We start from the raw sequence: 27,252 nt of genomic DNA on the forward strand, positions 1-27,252 counted from the left end.
TGCCAGTCGTCTCATTCGTTCATCCTCCATATACCAAAGAATACTATCTGCACTTGCATGACACCTGCAGGATACGGGTCGTGCTGGATAGGTATGAACAGACCTTTATCGGGAACAAATATAAATAAATTCATTCTTTCTTAAGGTCCACAGACGAACAACTTGGTTGGTCAACATTGTTTCATTTTACCAGTACGGTATTTGTCTAGACCAGTGCTACTCAAACTATGATTCGCGGCCCATTAGGGTATGTTCATACCTAGTCAACACGTACCGACTTCAGCAGGTATCCGGCCGTACGAAAAGTATTCTTTGGTACATTTTGTATGGGTATATTCATACCAACCGTCACGTTTACGCCACGGCAGGCTTACAGCAGTACCCGACATTTCCTGTTCATACCTTACAGCAACATCCGTAAACGTATCGTATTCGTTTTTTTGGCCATAGTAGAAATATACACGCGAATTACGTGCCATGAGTCTGCCGCTTTGCTGTTTTGGACCAATTATCGATAGTGACAATTGACAGCTGTTCAATCTTTCGACATGGTTTTGGCGCAAATATTTAAAAAAAAAATAATTTTTTACGGAAATATTTAAAAAAAATTTGTCTATCATCCACAAGCTCCTTATACAGTATCCAAAACTCTCCTTCGGTTTTTCTATTTTTTAACATGGGATGCACATCAAAACGCCTCTGTGCTTTTTTATTGCCTTCTTGAGCTTCTTCTTTCAACAACAGCGCGATTATACATAATTTTTCGTTCGATAAACGTCGAAACATTTTTGCTGACTTGTATTCTGACGCGTAGCTACGAATGCACGTGTATGCATTCATATTGCAAGTACTCGACAATTCGACGTAAGCAATATTGCGCCGTATCGTCATGGCCTCTAATGTATAAGTAAGCCGATTTTGCCTTGCACTCGGCCAAATTGCTGTAAACGTGACGTGACCGCGACGTGTAGGTAGATATGAATAGAAATGTAATAAAATGACATATTTGAAACGGAGTCGTGCAGTGCTGAAGCCGTGCAGTGCTGTTAAGTATGAACAGACCTTAAAGAGCGGACCCAGAGCGCGCTGTTCATTATTCACATGTTGTAAATGCATTGTTAAAGGTTTGCCGAACCTTTTTTTACAAATCATTTACAATAATGGAACAATAGACGGCGCGCTTCCGGTCCTACCTCTAGTAACGATATTTCAGACACTTTAAGATCTGTTCATACCTATCCAGCACGACCCGTATCCTGCAGGTGTCATGCAAGTGCCGATAGTATTATTTGGTACATTCTATATGGACGCGCATGAATGCGTAAATGCGCATGCGCGAATGGAGTATGAATACGTCCATATAATGTACCAGAGAATACTATCCGCACTTGCATGACACCTGCAGGATACGGGTCGTGCTGGATAGGTATGAACCATTGATGTATAATACACCAGATCCGCCCTCACGTCGTATACTGGTCTCCTTTTTGGCGCATGCAAAATACATGGCGCACGCACAGTTTCTCTCGGTAGGTAGGTAGGTAGGTACCGCTGCGTCGTAGGGAAAAAAAACATTTTTTTCCAACTTCCCCGCTAGTTAAACCCCCCGCACCCCTCAGTTAGTGAAGACAAGATCTCCGACCAAAATCACACGTCAGGGCCCATCTATGTGTATTATACATCAATGGTATGAACAGACCTTCTATCGTACTGTAAGACAGGGAAGGTATGTTGACCGTATCCCGGTCTAACGAAACACGTGTTGTGTAGTTTGAAAGAGGATCGTTTATTTGCGTTCAATTGGTACAATGGTTATTGTATGTACGAAGAGGTTTCTTCGGAGAAGTGATCTGTATGAACTCCAGAGGCTCACTCTGCCGGTGGAGGTTGCTGCGTTGCTTTATAAACGTTTTGGTTGAAGTGTGTCGTGTGCACATCTTTTGTTCTTGGTACTCGCGCTGCCCTAGTTATGCTGCGAGCGTGGTTTTATGGGTTCATACGCCTGGACGTAGTTCGTGGTTTTTATGGGTTCAGTGTGTTCTTCCTTTGTTTCCCAGATACGTGTATAGAAACACGTGTCGACCTTTTGACGAGGCGAGCGTGTGCCATGCGTTAATGACTTTCCTAGATATGTGTCGCAGTGACCTGATGAGATCATTTCAGTTGTACTATATGCCTACAGTACTCTATCTAAATCCGGTAAACGGATTATTCCGCAAAAAGCGATCTCGTGCACGTCTCTAAAATCTCTATCACGGAATATCTCGCACTCGAGTTCTCGTTAGTACATTATTTCGCATGGGTAGCTTTCGATTGATGGAATTCCGTGATCGATATTTTAGTGACGTGCGCGAGATCGCTTTTTGCGGAATAATCACCGAGCCTTAAATCCGAACTCCTGGCAACCCTGAATGTGCTTGATATTCCCAGTTGAAGTAGCCTTGTTTACAGTGCAGTATTGTAGTGATGGAGTGTCGACTTTGCCTCCGCTCTATTACAGCTGAGTCTTTCGTCTCCATCCATGACAATCCTCGTCCAGTGGTGCAACACATCTGGAACTGCTGTCAGCTGCAGGTCTGTTGCAATTACATACCTTTAACCAATCAATCGCTATCTCACTAGTCTAGTCTCATTACCACTATTCTCATTTGCAGGCGACAAAGAATGACGGGTTGTCAGATCTGATATGCGTTTTGTGCGACAACACTCTGGAGTTGCTGAGCGCTTTTCGAAAAATCTGTATTCAAAACTACGAAAAGTCAAAATCAAGGTTAGATAAATGTTTGAATATCAAGACGGAAGAAATTATACTAGAGGATTTAAAATGGGAGGAGTCGGATGTTAATTCACAACCGAACTTTTGCTATGCACCCGTCAATGACGAGATGAATGAATGGGGATCGAGTGTTTCCGAAGGGAGCGATTCCAAACAAAACATCCATTTAATTGAAAGCATTGATTCACCGGTGGAGTAAATTAATGGCGCTCAAAATACTGCACAATTTTATTACATATGTGTAATGCTCGCTCTGTTTTACAGATTCGTGTAGGAAATTTTACTTCGTGCGGTTATGGAGCAGAGATTCCAGCGGTTGATGATGCCGAGGCAAATGAGCCGAATGATATTGAACTCTCACTGGAAGAACCAACTTTGCCGGAAACATTACATGAAAAACCTTCACTATTCAAATCGGACCAGAAAATCAGTTTGAATGAAATGCCTAACGTTGCATGGAATCTACAACCAAAAAATCCTTCACCGATCGATTGTGATGTTTATTTGAAAGCATTCGCTCAAGAAGATCTCGGTGCACCCAAGGAAAAAGAGCACGCGGGGGTAAAAATGCACAAATGTAATATTTGTTTAACCCTTTGAATGCTGACCAACTCAGTTCGGCATTTTGCCAACAAGTCCATGGGCCTGAAAAACGCCGATAGGCGTTGTATTTTGAGCATGTACAAAGTAAATAAGAATACTAACCGCTAAGCCTTTCCAGATAGCATTGAAAAAAAAATGCATTGAACGTGGGTCGTGTAATCCGTGTCATTCATTTGTCAAGGTTTATAAAGACTGGTATACACCGGAATTTCTGAATTTATAACCATATGGAAATCTCTAATTGCTTAGTATTTTAGATTGTGAGCATTACATTTTAACAACAATGATGAAGATGCCACTAGTTTTGGAAAAATACATTCATTAATAGACTTTTGTTGATTTTATATTGTTGCAAGATATATTAGAGAGTCTAAACACACCTTACAAAACTCGAAATCCTCAGCGGTAGTTATCTAGGGTTTGTTTGGATTATCTACAATTTTTATACCTGCTTTCTATTGGATTTCTAAATAATTCTAGTTGGAAATGTTGGCAAAATTTGCAGCGTGGCGGGCATTCAAAAGAAAAGACGTCAGCATTCAAAGGGTTAAAATTGTACATATGAAATTCCATACTAGGGTAAATCCAGACAAATGTTTAAAATCATTTTTTTAAAAAAGTAATATATTAAATATCACACTGTTTACAAAATCGATTAAATAGACAAGATTGTCGAAAGACTTTTATTGGAATAAATTGACTAATTAGGATTCGAATACAAGTATATTTTATTCGAATACAAATTATTTATTAAAATTTATGTGTGTGGATATTTTTTTTCAGATTAAAAATACAAGAAATCCAATACCTTTAGAATATATACTCAGTGGAAGAAGCAGACCGAAACTGATTGATCAAGGCTTTCTATTCATCAAAGACAGAAAAGTCGAGGATAAAACATTCTGGAGATGTGACCAGTACCTAAGCCAGCACTGTAGAGCACGTCTTCATGTCGTCGATGAGACTATCGTGAGGCGAGTCGGTGAACACAGTCATTCGAGTAATTCGGCGAGAATCGAAGCGGTCAAAACTCTTCAATCGATCAAGGATAAAGCGATCACAACGCAACACGGGACTCATCAGCTATTGACAGAAAGTTGTACGGGATTGAGCGAAGCAGTCATCAGCCAAATGCCGAACGATCAAAATGTAAAAAAAATGATTAGAAGAACTCGGAACAACACGCGCTTCCCAATCCCATCATTTTGGCCAATATGTAATTCTGAATGACCATCGAATGATACACACGAACGAGCGATTTTGGATGCATGACAGTAATGATGTTTCTAATCGATTTTAATAGTCACAAATTGTGATTATGCAAGACCTGGCTTTGAGACGGCCCGTTTAAAATTATTCCACTTCTGAATCTATAGATATGATTAAATGTAATGAAATCGGGCTGATTATTAAGCAGTCTTTCCAAATGGAGCAAATGAGAAGGGCTGTTTTTTTCATTTCGTCCATGTATTTTTATAAAAATATTCAATCTAATGGCCTTATAGAAAAATATCTATCTAGACATTTTTCTATAAAAAATAGATATTTTTCTATAAAAATAAATAAATATATACGTATATCTAGACAAGATTAAAATGCTACATATCATTCGTTCCACCAGACGATGCCATTAGTATATTGGAAGACATCTGCAATAGCTGAAGAGCAGATTATATCGACTATTTCGAAGATAATTGGATTAGACGGATAGCTAGAAGACAACCTTGATTTCCTATCAATTTTGACTTCCTGTGAAGTGGCTTTAAGCAATCAATGCTTGTGATGGATGGCATCGAGCTCCATATTGAGGTTTATTAAATGCCCCGAAGACGATCAGAGATTAAACGGAGCTTAACCCTTTGACTGCTACAACAACGATAAATCGTTGTTTTGAAATCGGCGAAGATTGCTACGACGATCGTTGTTGACGTCATTAATTGTCGTATTTCAATACTTTCTTTGAGCCACCAGCGCATCAGTGGCACGAAACATTTTTTTTATATACGTATTTATATTTATTTTTCAATCAAGCTTTATAAATATTTATCAATTTTTTAAATAAAAGCTCTTCAATTTCGGGTTCATCATCAAAGTAAATTTCGGGTTCGTTGTCAAAGTCATATAAGGAGTTATTACTTGGGAATTGATTATTGTCGATAAATTCATTTTCAGAATCAGTAGAGCTGCTGATTTGTCGAGTTCCTCGGCGAGGAGCTATTATTTCGCTTTCGTCACTTTCACTGTCCGATATCATTTTGCAGAGTTAAAATAAATGGCAAAAAACAATAGAAATCCGCTTTCAATTATATAGGTCACGAGACGTCACGAATTCGTGCAATCAATCAAATACAACTGAAATGCATACAAAATGTTTATGATACATGTTGAAAAATTATTTGATTATTAGAAACTTCGCATCCTTGTGTGTCTCGCTCATACGTACACAATTAAAACCAAGAAAGAAAGAGAGAGAGACCGCTACCTGTTTCGAATATATCGCATGTTGTAAGGATACATCGATATCTAAAAATAGATTATTGAAAAGAATAAAGCCTCGGAAAACAATCGTCAAAACTTATTTAGTGTATATATGTAGGTATCTCTTTCGCACGCAGGCATGTAAAAGCAAGACAGAAAGAGAGAGCACGAGTCCACGACTGCTTCTTAAAAATGTATATAAAGTATTATAAAAATTACGAGTGTTCGGCGAAGTAAGTATGTAAAAAAAAATATTATATTTATTTTTTTTCAAAATAATTACAAATGTTAGCATTTTTCGCTTGGACATTGAAAAACCTCGTAGCAGCCAAAGGGTTAAACTAGAGCCGTACTTTTCCGCGATAGAAAGTATGCGTTGCTGGAAAAAAAAAATAGCAATACGATAAGCGCTTTTAGCAATTAGATATAATAATTAGTCACATTGAGATTATTTAAAGGATGTTACCCATTGCTTAAATAGTTTATGAATTTGTTGTATTTCGTAATTTATTTATTAATATAAGTATTATGAATTATTTGGACATTTTTTCAACTTAATTCATTTACTTGTTGTGTTTTTAATTAAGTGGTTTCATATTTTTCTTTTGTTTTACTATTTTTATATTTAGCATTTGTTTTTTTAGTGATTATTTCCTGTTATCTATTTTTTAAATAAAATATATGAATATTTTGTAGTAACCAATCTTTATTTCTGTTATTTTCTACTTATAATTATGGTTTTCTCATTTTCTTTAATTTTTTCATCCCATAAAAATTTTGCAATATGCAATTTGAAAACCATTTTCTGATTAAATGATTGATAAATTGATGCAATTTACATTTTTTTACTTTTCGGAAACCTTTTAAGTTGTTTTTTTATTTAAATTTATTTAGTAATATAAAACTGGATGTTGATTTCATGCAAATTGTGAATTTTTCTCACAAAATATTCGTCTGCATGTTGAAAAGGTCATAAGATGAAAAGGTCACAAGGTAAATAGGTCACAATGAAATGGATATGGTAAATTGTTCGGACAGGCAATACAACTATTGGACACAAGTTAGAGAATAAAGCAGTAAAAAAGAAATCAAATTTAACAACTTTATATTAAAAAAGTATATACAATTGTTTGTGTACTTTCGACAAAGTGTTTAAATATTACAAAAACTAATACACATAACCGTTAAAATCTTCCAATATACACCACAAGCACCTAATTAGAGTGCAAATAAGTTAAAACAAAACAAAAAAAAAAGCTATTCTCAATGTACGTACAAAAATATATTAAACTATTGCGAACAAAAAGTTCACCTGTACATAAAGCGCATTTATTTATACATGACGGTAAGAGCAAGAATGTCTGCTGCTTTCTTAAAATGAGATCTGACAATTGAGTTTACTTTCGATACGATTTTAATACAAAAGTTGATGCTCGTGCAGACAGACGTTTCAACAGATTCAAGAAATAAAAATCAAATGAGATTTTAATACAATTTTTTAACTATCTAACTACATAATAAAAATACACACGAATTAAATGCAAGATACCCAATCGCTTTTAAAACTCTATATATAATAATCAAACTTACATATACATACATAAATATAACAAAATTAATCTATGATATAATTAAAATACATTATCAATATACACACATATATATATATTTATATATATATACAAACATTTATTAACCATAATTGAGTACATAAAATAACTTAACATTATAATATCAACAGAGATTTTTGTGCAAAAGTTTCTTATGCAATAATTCATCACTTAAAACTAATTCATTAACCAAATTGTACATTAAGTATTCAAGATGATACAATTACACATTTTAAATGGAAATCTTACTTAAAAATGATCACTCTTTAAGTACAATCGCCGTGCTTATGTATATTTTAAACAAGCAATCGTCAACATTTGTAAACGTGCTCCTACCAACCGTCAAACATTTAAAAAACATTAATATAGCTCTATGTATGATATATAATTCTGTATAAAACTCTTTCAGTATATGCACATTGCACTTTAAAACATCTTTTGTATATGGTTTTAATGTCCGAGTCTATTATTTTAAATCACAAAGTTCATCAGTTGTATTATATATATTTAAAAAGCGTTGAAATTAATTTTTAAAAGATCGGAGTCTCATGATGGCAGCGTCGTGGAGCCAAGACCCCAAACTGAACAATCATTTACTGCTAAATGGTTCGCCGTCTACCTGTTTGTTGTACTGCATAGCGTCTTGGTAAGCTTTCTTCACCGCTTTTCTGTCGGTCGGCTTACGAGACTCGACCAACTTCGCCTGATCGATGGCTTTCTTGATTCCGAGGGGCTCTAATTTGTTCGGCGGCAGCCATTGCCACGTTCTCTTGGCGTCGAAGAACAACACTAAATACAGAATAGGCTCGTGAGAGTGATTCTTCTTCAGGGCAAGTACATCTTGAGGCGGAACCGGCAACGGAACACCGTTGTGGACGAATCCTTTGGGAATCTTCGGATCCATAATCAGAGCTGGATACCACGGATAGCCCCTGTAATAAATTGATACATTGTAATATTTCCAACACACACACACTAAAAACAGATTCGTTCCAAACAAACCGGCATTTGGCCCAGACGAGTTGAAGCGGAGGTAGATTAAACGCATCAGGAAAGCCTCCCATCGAAGATTCTTTCAACATTTTCGACGGCGATTTGATAGCATTTTTATTTTTTCTTTTGCCTTTGATAGTCGACGATAAGCTTCCGTTGCATTCAGACTGGTCTGACGACCAGTGGGACGGTGCGATGAGTTTTTTCTCCGATCCACTCGACAATTTACCAGACATCCTTGTTATGTTATTTTCAGTATCGCTTAGAGTTTGATTGGTCGTCGATTCCATCGTCTCATTAAAACTAGATCTGTAAATACCAACATGAATAAATAGAACAGAAGCAATATCATCATTTATACGAATATGTATTTATACATATGTATGTACTAGCCTATCACTGCCTGAAGTAATGCTACACGAGTCGGAGCACGATGATAATCCGTCATCGTCTAAATGAGTGCACGAGCTACAACTAGACGAGTAGCTTCCGGTTGAATGTGATACATCACTATCTACTCCTGAACCGACTTCGTCACGTGGACCGCGATATTCGAGGAACGACGCTGGAACAACTGCTTGAGATACTAAAGACGTTTGTGGCTTGCTTAATGATTTATCTAAATCTAATCTGAAATAATACAATAAGAAAAATGGTCAGAACATTATTTAAAAAAAACCCAGGAAAATCAGTACAATGTTGAGTATATTGGAACAGATTATGTCTACAAAAAAAAAAAAAGATTGAAAGTATTTTGTAGCAATCAGAGGTGTAGTAAAGGGGAGGGGGTTTCGATGCCCCGGGCGCACCAGATTTAAGGGCGCCAGAAAGGCAAAATATTTTTTATTATTTATATTGTAATTAATGTCTTAGTTTGAAGTAGCTTAGGTTCACCTCGATTGAAAATAATTTATTCCGAGTATTATCTATAGTGCTGCTGGTCAGACTTGGATATTTGTAACTCCAGATCGATCATTTCCTATCATAGTTTGCCAATTTATCTGATTCCGATTTTTCATCAAATTGGCAAAACCATCTTACCTACTGTTTGAATATGATTTAAAAAATTTATGTATGTACAAGTTTAATACTGTAACGTGGGAACATGAGAGAGAGTATCCACTGTCTAAGTGCATTCGTGAGTGAACAATAGAGACCTCGGATTAGGCTAACGGGCTCAGTAAGTGCCTGAACAAAGGATACGCTGGAGTTCTCACTGATCTGGGCGAGTGCATGCGTAAACAATAGACTCGCCAAGGTAGACCTTTAAGAGGGCTGTACACCCGAAACCTTAATTTTGTTACCGTTCCTTTCTTCGATATATATATTGAGTGTATGTATATATTGAGTGAATGCGACAATATATATCAATATATATATTGCGTGAATGCGACAGTTGCGCTTCGACCAGATAAAACGTGTTTTAAATTGACAAAATCGAGGTTTCGTATTCTACTATTTTCTCCTCCAAAACTGGACCAATTTTTAAAAAAAATTCATCATCGGTATGAGAAAGATATTTTCTGTGCATCTATCGGCGTATTTTTTTTAAAATCGACCCTTAAATAACCACGCTAGACTCTTTTCGTGGGTGTAAAAAAGAGGCGATTTTATAGATGTTTGGCGGCTCCTAGCTCCTATAAAAAATAATTACTCAAAAAAATAAAACGATAGATGCACCCCAATGGTGGATATCCATAGCATATTAAAAAATAATTTCTCTAGTGCCATAATTGAGGTAGGGAGAAGTATAGTACGTTTGTATGGACAAGGCGCTGCTGTCCAGCCCTCTTAAGTGCCTACACAATAGACACAGTAATAGATCTGGGAAGCTGTGCCGGGCAACTTGTCCTTTATAAGGAGGTACACACGGTAGATCAGATTATTCAGAAGTAAGCGGTGGATCCGTGTGGACCTCTTGAATCGTTGAATAAAAGCTGTGAAGCGACTTTGACCTTGCATTTGGATCCTGAACCCACCCCTACCCAACAATACCCAATATCGGCATCATGGGAATATATAAAATCAAGCCTTTCCCAAAGTATAATATAAATAAATAAATTATAATGTATGGAATTTGATTGGATGCAATAATAATAAAGAAAATCTATCTAGCGTCAACGATTTCAACAATGAAATAAATAAAAAAACAACTTGAGCTCCAAAATCAGAATTTACCTGAGTTTGTTTTCAAAATTAGATTTATCTTTATTGTGTTTTCTCGGACGACCTCGACCCTTCTTCTTCACTACGGGTTCGTTGTCATTCGATACCGACGCAGCCAAAGCTGTAATACAATTCAAATATATAAACAACTGAAACTCACATACAATGTAATTGAAAATTAAACTATATAATTTTACAATCGAGAGTAGCTTCATTTCCGTTTCCGAGCAAAAGCGGCGTGAGCGATACACCCAGAGTGGCGGAAGGTGACGGTGTCTTCGACAGGGCAGTCAGCTCCGGCCGTTGAGGTATCCTTATATTATTACTAAACGCAGCAGCCGACTGTGCTTTACGGGTGAAAAGTACTGCGGTGCGGCGATTAACACCTAAACAATACAAACCCCGGAATGAGCATCAAAACAGCCGAACGATTACAATACTACATACAATTTGAATACCGGTAGGACTCGGCTCTCCAGGCGACGCGAGAGATGGACTTCTTTTACTAGGAGTTCTATCGTTCTGAGTGAGAGCGGTCGGCGAATCGAAGGTGAGGGTTTCTTCATCGTCTTCAACCTCGTCTGTATTATTACTACATTCGCTTTGACCTGCAATAAATATATTGTATACAGAATCGGAAACGCAAAACACAATAGCATCAATAAAAATGATAAATTACCACGTCTACGTCTCCGTTTGCGAGCAACGCTTGTAACTTTAGGCTCTCTCGAGTGTAGCGGAGGACGACCACGCTTCCTCGGAACTGTCGGAGTGATCGGTGATTTTTTCCAATGATTCGACGCATTTTTGTCATCTTTATAATGTTTGTCATTCTACGGAACAAATTAATAATCATATTCGGTGCAAAATAAAGGAAAGATTCAAGTGAAGTTTTATATACTTGTGTATCAGTTTTTTCTTCATTTTTTTCAAACAGTTTAGATCCTCTTCCGGGGCTAACAGCTTGAGACTTTTGCTTCTTAAGAGGCGTTCTCGGAGTGGTTTGTGATGAATCCGGTGGAATTTGCTCTATCAAACCGATATCGGTCATATCTTTCCGAGCTTGTTTTACTATAGCGCGTCCTTGTTCCATCATTTTCACACCGGCCCTGAAAAATCCACACAAATACAATCAAAATCCATACAACTCACAATGCGAGAATTAAATCAAACGATTCGCACTTGTAAAAAACAGTATCTTTGCTATTGTACGCTAAACAATTATCAATCATTAGATTGAAATCGGCTTCTAAAAGATCTAACGTCGTATAAACTCCTTGATCGAGTTTCTTTGCCATTGTGCTCAGATCCATTGGATGTGTAACGACAGAGCTATAATCAGGTACCTAAAATCATATTTTCATTAATCATTCATATAACATTCAATAGTATATACGAAAAATATAAATCAATAAATACTTCAGTTGGATCAACAGGTTCGGAAAATATATCAGATGTATCCTTTGCCTGTAAAAGACTTAGTAACTTCCTAAGAGTAGCCTCCATTGGATTCAGCTGATGAAACAACCATCTTTCAGTGACTCTCGTATACTCTACTTTTAGCCTTTCTCGTTTCCGAACAAGCTCGCAAAGCAATCTAATAAATAAATTAAAAAACACACATTATATATTATACAAAATATAATAAACAATACAAAATCTGTATGTAATACCTCGCCCGTTCAAGATCTTGTCGTATTCTTTGCCAATATTTAAGTTGATTGTACAATTCCCTAGTATCGATCACACCTTCTTGAACGCTCCGACTGGAGCCTGAAACATTATCAACATTTATTTTTAATAAATTAACCACGCTAGTATAATTTTGATAGTAAAAATAAAACTAACAATACCTGTCATGTGATGACTGAGACTTTGCAAACGTCTCAACAAAGGCACACCGTTTCTATACTGTCTTTTCAACGTCCAATAAGCGATTAGTCTTTGAACGAAAGGAGCCTTCCCGGTAATTTGAACCAAAGACGCAATTTCCTGTACCCTTTCCGGTGGAATTGTGGGAATCAATACTACAGGCACTGAACTACGTTTCTTGGCTAGCAATCTACGAGCCTGTTTCATTTTTTCTCTACACTCTGACCGAGCTTGCAGCTTATTTAAAAATGATTGCTTTTTGTGCGAGTTGATAGTCCGCTGTTCTCCAGAGTCAGATTTTTCACCTTCGATCTTTTCTTGCACTCCGGGAGGAGTGTGTGCGTCGCAGAATGCCATCTTTGCAACGTGTATCGATTGTGACGTGTCTAACGAACTACCTCTACCCGAACCGTTTACGGCATCCATTTTCATATGAAGTCTGCAAACGTTGAATATACATAATAATTAATATAAATTATAAATAGTCGATTAGAAAAATAAACAAAGTGGGCTAAAGTCACTTTATGATTTAAATGTATTCGTAAATTTCTCATTATTCAATTGTTAATATATTTTTTTTAATATTAAATATCTTGTAAATTTACTAGAAAACATTTTTTCAATTATTTGGATGCTTTAATATTGTCATTATTTTTATATCATGCCAAAAAAATCCGTACTTCAGATCGGATTATACAATCAGATTATAAAGAATATATGAAACCAGCAGAATACATTAGTGGTTAGAATGTATTGCTTTCCGCTCCGCTACAAATGGTTGCAAACCATGTGGCCACATGCTTATTTCGCTCCATGCTCATTTCATACTTTTGTCTCGGCTTTTGCCATTTTATACTTGCCAGAAAGATCCAACTTAATTTTAAGAATAGCCAATCATCAATGTATATCGAAATATCTCGTCTTTCGTACATGCTGAAATTCAAACAATTAAAATTACATCGAAATGAGCATGCAGCCGCTTCGTTTGCAACCATTTGTAGCAAACCCATTGCTTTCAAACCGAGTGGTCATAGGTTCAATCGCTGCCCGGCGTTACTGGCCAGACCTTAGATACATGACTATAGATCGATCGTTTCCTATCAGAGTTTGTTGATTTTTTATATATATGTATATACACTTGTTTTCTCGACTTTTTCAGTGTATCTCGACATTGAGTTTGTGCATACATGTATGTTTTATCTGTACATACTAGAGGTGGTCACGGGAGTCATTCATGGGCGGAGTCATTTTGGGTGTGAACCTTTTTTCCCTTTCCTTTCCATCCTTTCAAAAAATGCGAGAACAATATCAATTTATTGACTGGTATTCGTCTTTTATTATATTCGTCGAATAAAAGAGGTTCACGCCCAAAATATAAACTTGGCCTAAAAATGGCTTCCTTGGCCACCACTGATATATACATAAAACACGGGTCTACGTGACGAGACAGAATGTTAAATTACAGAAAACACAAATGTCGGAAGGCAAAGATCGAAAATCGAAAGATCTTAAGTCGAAAGATCAAAAAAAAAATGGTGCATGGTAAACGGTACATACTCACTTAATTTGCGCGAGCAGGATACAACAGGAACAAGAGGAACATGCTTTTCCTCCCGTATTCTGCGCGCGCACATTAATACGGGAGGAAAAGCCTGTTCCTCTTGTTCCTGTTGTATCCTGCTGGCTCAAATTAAGTGAGTATGTACCGTTTTACCATGCACCAATTTTGATCTTTCAACTTAAGATCTTTCGATTTTCGATCTTTGCCTTCCGATATTTGCGTTTTCTGTCATTTAACATTCTGTCTCGTCACGGAGACCGATAAAACACATATACAAAAATGTTTAAAATAGTGAAATACTTATTTTATTTTCTCGTATAATAAAGATATTAAATGCATGCATACAAAAAAACATTTTTGTATATAATATAAAGACTCCTGTTCAAGCAAACCGTCGAGAAGTCGAGAAATTCCAAGTTGATGGAACAGAGCAAATTCCACTGTGCATTTACACATCAGGTCTAATGCTAACTGAAAAGCATACCAGACTAAAGCTGTCTAATGATTTCCGATCAGTTGGAATAAACGAAATTTGAAATCAACACAGTTACAAATATGTATTATAATACATTGGATTACGAGTACCGAGATGGGTAATTGCAGTAACTTCCGACGGAATAAGTCCAATTCAATCCACAGGACTAGAAACAGTTGTCAGGAATTGTGACTAATATCTACGTACATAATTGAGCTCAAAGACTGGCTTTACAATTAAATCCGGAAAAATCGGCAAACAAACAACCGTTTCAAATCATAAAGTGACTTTTGCACCGACCCTTCAATACAAAACAGTATTTACCCAGCATGTTGAGCACACGTCACATGAAAAGCGGCATAACAATTAGCACGATGGCATTGTATACATGCGCCTACTCCGCGTTGCTTACATATGTAACAGGTGAGTTTCCATCGAGCCGGCGGTATCATTTCAATTGAATCTATAAACGATACATTTTATATACATAGAATAACAACAGCTGGATTTCTTTCGATACAAACGGTGTACAAAATCGCAATACCTATTGGTTCGAGGAATACAGTATTGGCAAAGCGGACTTCTGGAATCCACAACGCGCATACGACATGAGCCCAATGACCTCTATCAGTTTGCTTAAATGCACCTGCAATTTTACATACAATTATGATACAACAAACGATTCACCAAACAGATGATTAATATTGAAAAGATGTATTGACCTCCGGTGTTTGGACAAAGGACGCAATCTACAAGCCGAGACGGTGATTGTAAGCATCGTCTGCACAACCACTGTCCTTCTGGTATATAAGGTACCTGTAGATTAATTAAATACATTAAATTCCAGCAAATTTAATAGAAGTGCGTATTGTAAAGAAATTCTATATACCCCATAGCAATCTTGATGTACGGCGAGATTACACATATCACAGAAAAGTATAACGTTAGTGTTTTGACACTCGCCGTCCATGCAAATACAACATACGGCATCTTCATCTACTACGGTTCCGCTGGATTGACCAGATTGTGTCGCCTACGAATATAAATTATACATTAAAACTGAAAATTGTGTTAAAAATCAGTTATAATCAACGGAGGAATAATAACCAAAAAGTATGATTCTTTTTCTAATCTATCCATGAGGAGTTCTAATGTGTCTATCGGTACTGCTGGTAAGTTTTGTTTTTGCCTCTTCTCGTTGATGAGGGCCAGCCATTGTGTGTCATCTTCGTCGACATCGTATTCTACCTGAATGTGCGGATGATAGTTTAAAACAAAGCGGTTTAGTTTAATAAGTAATGGATTATAAAATATGGGTTTATACTTCGCCGTCTAATTCTTCAGCAGATTTTTCTATAAAACGAATGTAGCCGTTGGGCCGAACCGGTGCGTCTGAAATATTGTAGTCGAGGAGCACTTTAAAACTGGCCTCGGGTAATTTGACCTGAAAATAGAAGATAATAGTGTTAGTAATATTGTTCATCCATTTGCTTATAAGGCAGTAGGCCCATGCAGGGAATGCGGTCTAAACCAGGTGACACCATATTGTTTAAATTGAAAAACGCTAATTCGAAATATTCGTTGTATGATAATCCTCGAGCGGCTACACTCGTCATTGCAATTTCTGTATATATACAGCTTTCTGTATATATACAGCTTTCTTTATATATACAGCTTTCTGTATTTATACAGTTACCGCGAAATTCGTCTGGTGCAGCTATATATAGCATCAAATATGAGCCATTTATGAGGCTTTTGTTCGAATTCCTGAGAAATCAGTGTATGTACCTAAAGGTAAGAAGGTTAACTGATTCAGTCATACGGAGACGCAATCCAGAAACAACGTGTGAACTTGGCTTCTCTTTTGGCGCTACTCTCTCGTACGTCAAAACAATTAACAAATATTAATTAAGTGACACCACTCTTAGCGACGCCGCTGAAAGTCACATCTTGAACAAAATGATTTTAAACATTTGTCTGGATTTATCCTAGTATGGGATTTCATATGTACAATTTTAAACAAATATCACATTTGTGCATTTTTACCCCCCCCCCCCCGCATGTTCTTTTTCCTTGGGTGCACTAAGATCTTCTTGAGCAAATGTATTCAAATAAACATCACATTCGATCGGTGAAGGATTTCACCACCCCTAGCGAAGCCACTGTATAAGGTAAAGCTTTTTAACTTACAAATATATGTATATATGTAGTTTTTTTTAATATGTAGCCAATTTGATTATCTTTTTGTCATATGTGTTATCTATTATAATTTTATAAAATTTGCTAGTAGCGGGTGACGGCAATAGTAATATCATGTTATTCTTTCTGTGGTATCAAAATACAATAAATTGGATGTTTATGATTGGACTATGAGTAGTTCAATATATGTATATGCATATGTAGGCATGTATATTGGAAGTAATATAAATATTTTTTCACTTATTTACATATTTCAAAAAAGTAAAATGATATATGAATTTTAATAGTACATTAAAATATAGAATAATAAAAATTGTTCAAATCATTTCAAACAGCATTCACATATACAACATCTTCATTTAAATTACTTCATTATAAAATGTATATAAAAAAAATACAAACATGTGGCTCTTGAACAGGTTCAATAAAATTCAACGGTTTTTCTAGCTCCATGTTCTTCTTGTTCCATTCCTCTAAAGATATAACAGGCAAAATTTGCTCAATTGAAATCTGAAAATAACAAAACAAACCATCGTCAAAAGTTGACAAACATACATGAACACAAAACAATATAATGTAGAATACAAACCCGAGTAATTTTCCCTTCGATTTCAAACTGCACAACCTTTTGCGCCTCGGCGAAAGTGAGGGCCTCTCTAGGGGGAGTACGGAGAGCCACATCAGCGGTGGGGGCAGCCGGCCTGTTGGTGCGACCCTTGCGACGGGAGGGGGGCGGCGGGGGCGCAGGGGTGGCCACATCGGCCTCTTCATGCTCAAACTTGACCAGGTGGTACTGCAATCCGCACAGGGACTTGTAGATGCGGGGGCAGCGCTCCAACGGACATTGATATGGCGGCGGTCGCTCCTGACGCAGCTTCTTGCAGAACTCCAGCACGTCAAAGTCCACTCCCATGGTGCGTGTGTGTGGGTTTTGGGGCCCCACGACGGCCGCAAACAAACCGCGCGCCTCTCACCCGCGAAACTAACTTGACGTTTACAACACGCAGTGTTGCCAGCGCGATCACCTAACGATGGCGCTACACCGGTGTGGCCATATGCTCTTGACCATAACCTACTTTTTCTGACGTTAATCAAAGTTTATTGTTAAATTGGTCTCTCTTACGTGAATATTTAAATTACAACTCATTAAAGTATTAATTTCAACTTAAAACTTAGCTTAATTTATGATTTTATATGTGAAATTCAAATAATTTACAAAAATAAAAATAAACACATTAAATTAAAATTCTATGATTCATCAATATAAATTAAAATATTACACTTCTTATTTAATTTAATAAGTCTTGTAAATTGCTACATTTATTTAATTCACTTTTCAAAAGAATTTTCCATGTACTTTTTTAATACGGTAGAAAAACAAATGACTTTCTATTTATTTGAATAATTTATGCGCTATTTATTTAATCGATTTTAGATACTCGCATTGAAACTGTTGTTGTTTTCGTCGATGTTAATAAGAATTTAGGTCAATAGTGTTGAATATTTGTTGTTGTGTAATATAAAATGTGACACTTTGACAAGTTTAGCGGCACTTTATAATCGGATTTCGTTTGTCAATAAAATGAAAAAGTTGTCGCATGAGAATGTCTTCTTATTTGAGCATTCGTTCGCTTTTTTATCTACATGCCTAAAAATCAACATTGTATGTACATGCATTGTATGTATGTGGTTCGGTGATTACTGGTCACAAAGTCACTAAAATCTCTATAATGGAATATCTGGCAGCCGAAAAGTCCATCATACTAACGATAACTATCATACCAACGAGAACTTAAGTGCCAAATATTGCGTATTCACGATTTTAATGGCAAAAATTGTCTTTGTGACCACCGCAATGTGACTAATAATCTAATTACTGTATATATGCATATTAAATACATGTGATGTATACTGTTTTTATAGCAAACGTGACGACTTGGAGCTGATCTGTAAAGTCACTATGGCAAATTTGTAAATAAATAAATATGAATCTAAAGTTGTTCTGCGAATATAGTATTTGTACATATGTAATTGTGAAAATTTTGATTCAATTTTTTATTTACTACCTTATAAACAAAAAAACAAATTTTACGGCATTTGAAATTGGATCCTTAAATTCAACATACATATTAAAGTTATAGGCGTCATGAAAAAAATTCTCGAAGAATTTACATTCTAGATATTCACTTGTGTAGTTAGTCAAGTCGAGATAAAAAAAAACGACCGAATCTGCTTCACATTTATTTGCTTGTATTATACATATATGTAAATGTATGTATGTGCCTTTATTACAAAGCCGTAATAAACGACACCCTAAAAACATATGTCAATCATAAAATTTGTTTTGGTAACTGAAAGTATGGCGCAAGGGGACGTAAAAAAATATGTTTATAAATATCTAAAGGGGAAGAACGGGGTGGTTATAACCATAACAGTTTAGTTGGCGTTCGTGTTGTGTTTAATGAGTGCAGTCGCAGTCGACCGTTAAGAATAATTCAAAATTCCAAACGCAGGTGCGCGAAATGGCGGCTTTGCGATGCAAACACCATTAAAATGGCGGCAACCTCCCCTTTCACGACCTCGAAATTTCCCCTTTTGCATAACGTTTTTTTTTTTTTTTTGTAACGAAACCTGACCTATTACGAAAACGCCGATTTATGAATAACGAGGCATCAAGTCACGTGTATAAGCGCGTGCACATTTCCGAGCTTAGAGGACCGGAAGTGAGGGTCAGTCCGACAGGATGTGCCGAGACCCCCGGCCGGGAATTAGATGAACGTTTAATCTGACGGGGATTTATTCGCAGGAGGAATATCCACAATAACAAATGGCCGTCGTTAGAGTGACTTCCCCGAGTGAGGCTCGCTGATTTATACGACCTTTTTGCGTAATCGCTCACGTCGCGGCCATATGAGCGAGTGCGATAAGGGACATCAAACCCCCTGCCAACTATTAATTCTTACGGGGGTGTAAGTACCAAATACACTTGGGAGACGCACCGACTAACCGATTCGGACGAATCGGCCTTCGGATCTTGGTGAATGGATGAGGAATCGACGTCGTACGTCAATAGGATGTTCAATCAAGGAGATGCACGTGTGACTTGAGATATCTCCGCGTGAAAGATTGCCCTGGCGTGGTGTGAAATACTTTATGCGATGATGGATCGTGTCAATTTGGGGAAAAAATCGGCGGAAGGCTAATGTTGATTGAATTAAAATAATTGGCACGATGACGTACGCATTTGTTTCCCGACGAATGAACCGGCTACGTACATTGATTTGGTGATGTTTTATTCTATTTAATTGGAAGTGTTCGGTTATGGCCGTTATGAGTAGCGTGGATTGCGATGAAATTTCAGCCGACAGGGCTTTAATCAAGGGCTTTCATTTTTGCGATGAAAGTCCGGAAAGAGAATTAAAAACCGCTGAAAAGCGGACTAATGAAAATCGCTTGCGGACAGTGTACTCGCCCTGCCGGAAAATCGGACACATGTAAATGAGAAAAAAATAAAACAACAATTCAATTATGTATGTATGTACATTTTCACGGACGATACTATTCTCTACTACCTACTGTATTTTGTAGCTTTATAACCATTATATATGTATATGAATCTATATAAACTAGTATTGTACCCGATTAAATATTATATCATCGCATGGATATTGGCATATTATGTAAGTTATTAAATTAAAATAAATGTGTCGGTTCTGTGTTCGATCCGCACGCGGTCGAATTTTTTTCAAATACCTTTTAAATATATTTAATTTAATATTTATATTTAATAATAAAAAAAATGGTAAAAACTACCTACCTACCAACATGTTAACAGTATAAAACATCAATAGAAAAATTAATTAATTAAATAAATTTTCAATAGATGGCGGTAAACGCTCAGAGACTTTGCACCGTCTATTTGCTTAGAGGAAACATTGGTGACAAACAGTGTATATATTTTTTATCTTTTGTTATTACATATATTCGTTTATACGTTTTGGCAGTGGTTAAGCTGTGAAGTACATATATATGTTGAATCGAAACGATTATTATAGTACGGCGAGCGTTACCTCAGACAGACACACAGGTAGACACACAGAATAGCGATATTATATATGTATATGATAATTAGTCGAATTGAGCTAATAAATAAATATGTATATTACCTTGTTTAATTATAGACTGACAACTTTTAGTTAGTCTTAGTTTGGTATCAGAAAGAAAAATACACAACTCTTATATTCTGGCCAATATAAATCGAGTATTTGCAGAGTTTCGCCAATAGGAATCGAAGTTTGCCTACTGCTAAGTTAATTGAAATGATGTACATATATAGAAGTCTGCCATTGAATGTGAAATGTTACTCGTTTTGTACTTCATTTTAATATTGATTTACAACAGCTATTAATTAACTAGAGGAATGTTATTATTAATAATAAAATTGAACTACATATGTATGTATATGTAATTCCAATTTAGAAATATGAACATATTATACACAAATTTAGGTCCATTTATATTATCTAGTACTGAAAGTCAACAGCCCGGCATAACACTGCACGGAAAACACTAGTTCTATTTATGCTATACGGCACTGCCCGTTTTCAGCACGTTTATACTTTTTTGGATGAGTGCAAGTGAAAATCGGCTAACATGTACATTACATTAATTCGGATCAATTGTTTGGTCAGTAGCCAGCAGTGTAACTCGATGGTTGCGTTAATGATAACCACCGAGAGGTTCCCGGATTTAATCCCTAGGTTGACCTGGATAAGATATTTCTGTAGTGCTGCTGGTCAGACTTGGATATTTATGACTCCAAATCGATTGTCTCCAATTACAGATTGCCAATTGATCTGATTTCATTGTTGAAACGGTTACTCCATCAAATTGGCAAAAACCATCACAAATATCTGAATTTAGTTTATTTATTTATTTTTTACATATATACCAGGAAGGCCTTACAGGTAACCCCAATGCGCCTTCCTGGCCAATTACAAACATTGCAGCATTTTTATTATACAAGTCGCTGAATTACGAGACACTGAAAAACTCACAAATTAACGAAACATCTATGAATTGTACATAAATTTTATTGTACATAAATCAATCTCAAATAGTGGTGACATAGTAGGTAGGAAGGATATTTAGCCAATTTTACCGGGAACCGTTTCAACAATGAAATCAGAGAAAATTGGCAAACTCTGATAGGAAACGATCGACCTGGAGTCACAAATATCCAAGTCTAAATCCACAGATGTCTCTATAGATTAATTATTAATTTCGTGTTCATAGATGCGTTTTGAAATACAGCAATTTATGCAATAAAAATTTTTGCAATGTTTGTAATTAATTGTATAGGAAGGCGCATTTGGGGTTTGCCTGTTAAGCCTTCCTGGTATATATTTATGTAAAAAAAGTAATAAAAAGATTGATTGGAATCACTTAAAACTAATGTATTCAATGTTTCTATTTGTTGGTAATTTATTTTTGACAAGATATCATATAAGAATTTGTTTAAATTATGCCATTTTGAATAATCAATGTATGGAAATAATACCAGTGTTCAAATGTTTTTTTTCTTCCCTTTTTATTTGAAAATTTTATAATTGTTTATTTGTTTTATTGTATCGTTTGTAAATAATTATATCACATTTTTCAATATTTTCACATGTACATATATCAGAAATTTAATTCCAAAAATCATCGTTTGAACCTGGAAAAAGTCAGTTGTTTATAACAAGGATATTCTAGCGGGTATGTGTTGAAGTTTATTGTGATATTTTTTAGTAATATTATACGGCGAACTGGTAAACTTGGTCATGTCACCGTAATGTTGATCTATTGCAGCATGTATAGAGCGAAAAAGCGTGTTTCTATCGCAATTCCTTCTATTTTATTTTTATTTTTAAACACAGGTCTCTGCGTCCACCCGTTCATTATTGATTAACGTCCGCAATACGCGACCTCCGGAGATAAATGGCCCGTCAAAAGTTTCCATGAAAGCAATCCAATCAAAAGTGTCAATTATACAGGAATCAAAAGTACATTTTCATAATAAGGCATTCGCCATATCCATTCGAACGTTTGCTGGAATGACTTTTGAAACTATATAAAAAGGAAAACGATCATTTTCCGTAATTATACCGACGGCGAAGGAGCACTCCAAGCCGGGAAAATCTTCAGTAAGCAGTTTTCCCCGGAGCGAAACGTCCACAGTATTGAAATTAAATTGTCTCGATTCAAATTTGAAATTTTAAACCTCAAACCCGTCTCCTCTCTTTGGCTATCTCCGAGGCTTTTTCTTTCGCCGTTTTATTATTGGAAATGTGACCGTTTTAATTCGCCTTTTATTGTTTTGGTGCGGTCGTTGTGCAAACGTCGGTTTTTATTGGAGTTGTTTGGAGAAGTTAGCAGGCAACGGCCATATAGACGTTTGATGATGGAAAACTTTGGAAAATGTCTTTACTACTATTATTTTGTTTGAATTTTCTTTTATCGCTTTTGTGCGATATTTACGAGTCAGTAATTTTATGGTCGGACTTGTTGTTGTTCATTATCGCAAAACTTCCATGCATCTATTTCGAAAACGCAGCATCGAAAGATCGACGGATGAAAGCATCACACTAGGATTTGAACTTTATGTAAACTAGGGGTGCTTGAGAAGCATCCCCCTGTGCCGTAAGAATACGTTATTTTTCACGTAAATGTTGGTAAAGCTATATGATTGTTTTTATTAGTACTACTCTATTGCTTATACAAAGCTTAAGAGGGCTGGACAGCAGCGCCTTGTCCATACAAACGTACTATACTTCTCCCTTCCTCAATTATGGCACTAGAGAAATTATTTTTTTATATGCTATGGATATCCACCATTGGGGTGCATCTATCGTTTTATTTTTGTGATTAATTATTTTTTATAGGAGCTAGGAGCCGCCAAACATCTATAAAATCGCCTCTTTTTTACACCCACAAAACGAGTCCAGCGTGCTTATTTAACGGTTGATTTAAAAAAAAATACGCCGATAGATGCACAGAAAGTATCTTTCTCATACCGATGATGAAATTTTTTTTAAAATTGGTCCAGTTTTGGAGGAGAAAATAGCAGAATACGAAACCTCGATTTTGTCAATTTAAAATACGTTTTATCTGGTCGAAGCGCAATTGTCGCATTAACTCAATATCTATATTGATATATATATATATATATATATATATATATATATATATATATATATATATATATATATTATCGTATTCACTTAATATATATGTACATACACTCAATATATATATCGAAGAAAGGAACGGTAACAAAATTAAGGTTTCGGGTGTACAGCCCTCTTAATAAGATATTGTAGAAAAAGAGAATTGTAAGAATTTTAATAATTTAAGAATATAGGAATTATGGTGAAAACTAGGGCTCGAAATATAAATTTTCACGAATGGGAGCGCTCGATAATTTTCAAAACATGATTTAGATTTTTTTGTTTTGTTTGTTATAATTAGACACCGGATAGTCACAGTGCTATCCATTGTTCCATTGTTGTAAATCCTTTGTAAAAAAGGTTCGGCAAACCTTTAACAATGTATTTACAACCTTTGAACAATACGCGGCACCTTCTGGGTCCGGTGACTAGTTATAATACATTATATGCATACATATCAGAACCGGTACTAAATAGACATTTAAGGTAGAAGGAAAATTGAGCTCCCCAAATTGCGCGCAAAAACATATTTTAATTAATTAATTTTTAACTAGCTGAACCCGGCATGCGTTGCAATGCCCCAATAACGCATGCAATTCCCGGTCCCATTCCCATTCCCGTTTTTCCCGCTCCCGTTTTTGGGCGATTTTTTTTACAGAAACCATCGCGGGCATGCGCACAATAACTCATGTAAGTTTCATCGCAATCGGTTGAATGGTATAAGAACGAATACGTGACAGACAGAAAGACAGACAAACATTGATTTTTATATATTGTATAGAAAAAAAAAGCCATGCGGCACCGGAGAAATTTATTTAGAATGTTTGAGAAAGCCTGCGGTAGAATATGATGACCTTAATGGGCCATTGTTCGAAGAAGAGTATCTTCAAAAGTTTTCATATGTATGTATTATACATATGTATACATAGAAAATATTATATGTATTCATAATAGATTGAAATCTTTGTGTGTGATGAGTCAGGGTTTCTCAAAATGAATCATTACTGATTTATTTGATACGTTCGCTAAAATCAAGTTTTCTCATCAGAGGTACAATATGCAAGACTGGGTGATTTTTAAATTTACGAAAGGGTATGGAAATATTGGATGTTTCACGAAAGGGAGCGGCGTTCCCATGTACTCCCGTCCATTTTCACTGTCACTATCACTCTCAAAAGTGATAGTGACTCAAGCTGTGATAGGCGTGTCTTCATGTCATTGTTAATTCGGTTCGATGACTATTTAGCACACGGCTAAAATATCGACCACGAAATATCTGGAACTCGAAAATTCCACCCACCGAGAATCACCCACGCGAATTCGGGTGCCAGATTTTATTTTTTTATTTTATTTTATTTCATGAACGTGAACACGAACACTCGCCTTTACAGATCGATCCAAAGCGACGAGTGCACTTAAACAGACACAATACAATCAATATACACAAGCATTTTATACAATGCGAATTCATACAAACATCCACAGTTACATCTATGGAGAAATTTTGCGGCATTTTATAATCCAGATGTTGAATGACTTGAGATTAAACAAGAGATATAGGAAAGGACATTTCAATTTTTACAGAAATCATTTCAATGAAAGTCTCTGATATGAAACGATCGACCTGGAGTCACAAACCAAGGTCTGGCCAGCAGCGGGATTCTAGTGGGACTCGAACCCGTGACAACTCTCCCCGAAAGCATAATATGCTAACCGTCAATTCACGCCACTGTTTCGTATTTGCGATTTTAGTAGGGACGATTTTCTTGTGCGTGATCGCTATGTGCGAAATTGTCCGTTTGGAGTGTTTCGGTACACGCTAGGCATGCCAGTGTTTTTTTGCATGTGCAAAACTAAAACACTCAATCCCAATAAAATTGAATCTGTGAATTTTATTATAGAAAATTTCAAACTTTTATCAAATAACAACTTACAACGTGTCTCTGACTCGCGTATTGTATGTAGGTTGACTGTAGTAACATGAACTCGTAAACCAAATAAATATATAATACATATACAGGTATATAAGAGTGTACTCAGACCAGAGTGCACTATTATTACTCTTCGATCTAGCCGTCTACCCTCACCCAATCTCGGTCCATCTACCGGTTTCCTATAAAAATCCAATCTTTGCAAAACCGTTTGGGATTTTCCTTCAGTATGGATGAGAGAAATTCCTCCAATGCACCTCCATTATAAACACGAAACTTTCGCCGGAGCGCTTCAAACACGCCATTCTGATCAGCACAATGTGATTGTTACGTTGCGAAACAATGGGAAACTGTGAACAGATCGACGTTTATTAATTACATGGGAGTGGTGAACGGTCTTCTTGAAAATATGGATTACATACATGATGTGAAAAGTAACTCAATATTGTAACTTACGGTGAGTACGAGCGAAAATGCTATTTGTGCAAAGATGTCTGGATTTAATTAGAGCTGCCAATTTGGATTTGAGTTCACAAGAAAGCATATTAGTTAAGTTGCCAAAAGTTTGATTTAAAATTTTGTTGATTCCGTTTATTGCAACATAATATGATTTGAGATCTGTTTTTATTACTAGCCTCTTCTTACTTCGCTTTCGATTTTTACTAGTCTCTTCTTACTTCGCTTTTTACGTCTGATTTCGTATGACGAAATTTGGGTTCTTCTCTGATCGTTTTCAAACTTTGCCATTTTGCTCGGTTTGGTCATCAATATATGTGGAAATTAAGTCCGTCATTACGATGGTGAAAAATAATCGTAATGGACACGTTTGAAAATACTCCCATTATGTTTCTCGGTGACGGCTATCGTTTTTTCCCTTTTCGCCACCCTCTCGCTATGTCAGATTTTAATTGTTTAAACACCTATAACTTTTTCTTTTTTCACCCTATATTTTTAGGGGTGTTTTCTGGTAGGTATTTTTATTTTATTTTCTTTATTGAAATAATTAATACAAATTTTATTTTTATTTTTACATACGTATATATGTATATACCAGAAAGGCCTTACGGGTAAATCCCAATGCACCAGTTATGTACAAACATTGCAGCATTTTTTATTACATAATTCGCTGTATTTCTATAGGCTGAAGAAACCGAAATTAACAATTAATTAATCCATAGAGACCATATGGATTTAGACTTTTACATAATGTTTTACATATTGTACATAAACCAAATTCAGATATTTGTGATGGTTTTGGCCAATTTGATGGAGGAACCGTTTCAACAATGAAATCAGATAAATTGGCAAACTCTGATTGGAGGCAATCGATTTGGAGTCATAAATATCTAAGTCTGACCAGCAGCACTACAGAAATACTTC

The 27,252-nt window shown here is 36.1% G+C and overlaps 2 protein-coding genes across 2 annotated transcripts; one reads left to right on the plus strand and one right to left on the minus strand.

Moving 5' to 3' along the window:
• The first annotated feature begins 2,427 nt into the window (after window positions 1–2,427).
• LOC143920537 (uncharacterized) lies at window positions 2,428–6,558 on the plus strand. The gene is made up of 5 exons (XM_077443447.1): window positions 2,428–2,574; window positions 2,655–2,966; window positions 3,041–3,337; window positions 4,163–5,228; window positions 6,192–6,558. Exons 1-4 carry the CDS (start codon window positions 2,467–2,469, stop codon window positions 4,607–4,609), a joined length of 1,164 nt encoding a protein of 387 aa, XP_077299573.1. The 5' UTR covers window positions 2,428–2,466; the 3' UTR covers window positions 4,610–5,228; window positions 6,192–6,558.
• A 1,432-nt stretch (window positions 6,559–7,990) lies between these two features.
• Br140 (bromodomain-containing protein 140) lies at window positions 7,991–17,782 on the minus strand. Its single transcript, XM_077443435.1, has 20 exons — window positions 17,323–17,782; window positions 17,136–17,243; window positions 15,859–15,978; window positions 15,642–15,782; window positions 15,424–15,567; window positions 15,257–15,350; window positions 15,079–15,180; window positions 14,859–14,997; window positions 12,480–12,937; window positions 12,300–12,399; window positions 12,046–12,223; window positions 11,809–11,972; window positions 11,528–11,735; window positions 11,306–11,459; window positions 11,085–11,234; window positions 10,824–11,012; window positions 10,639–10,747; window positions 8,854–9,090; window positions 8,470–8,769; window positions 7,991–8,399 (listed from the first exon to the last, which is right to left on the minus strand). The coding sequence occupies exons 1-20, from the start codon at window positions 17,644–17,646 to the stop codon at window positions 8,057–8,059; spliced, it is 3,762 nt and encodes a 1,253-aa protein (XP_077299561.1). The 5' UTR covers window positions 17,647–17,782; the 3' UTR covers window positions 7,991–8,056.
• Window positions 17,783–27,252: the final 9,470 nt, after the last annotated feature.

This window comes from Arctopsyche grandis, chromosome 12 (assembly GCF_051622035.1).
Source record: "Arctopsyche grandis isolate Sample6627 chromosome 12, ASM5162203v2, whole genome shotgun sequence".
In the NCBI taxonomy this organism is placed as follows: Eukaryota; Metazoa; Arthropoda; class Insecta; order Trichoptera; family Hydropsychidae; genus Arctopsyche; species Arctopsyche grandis.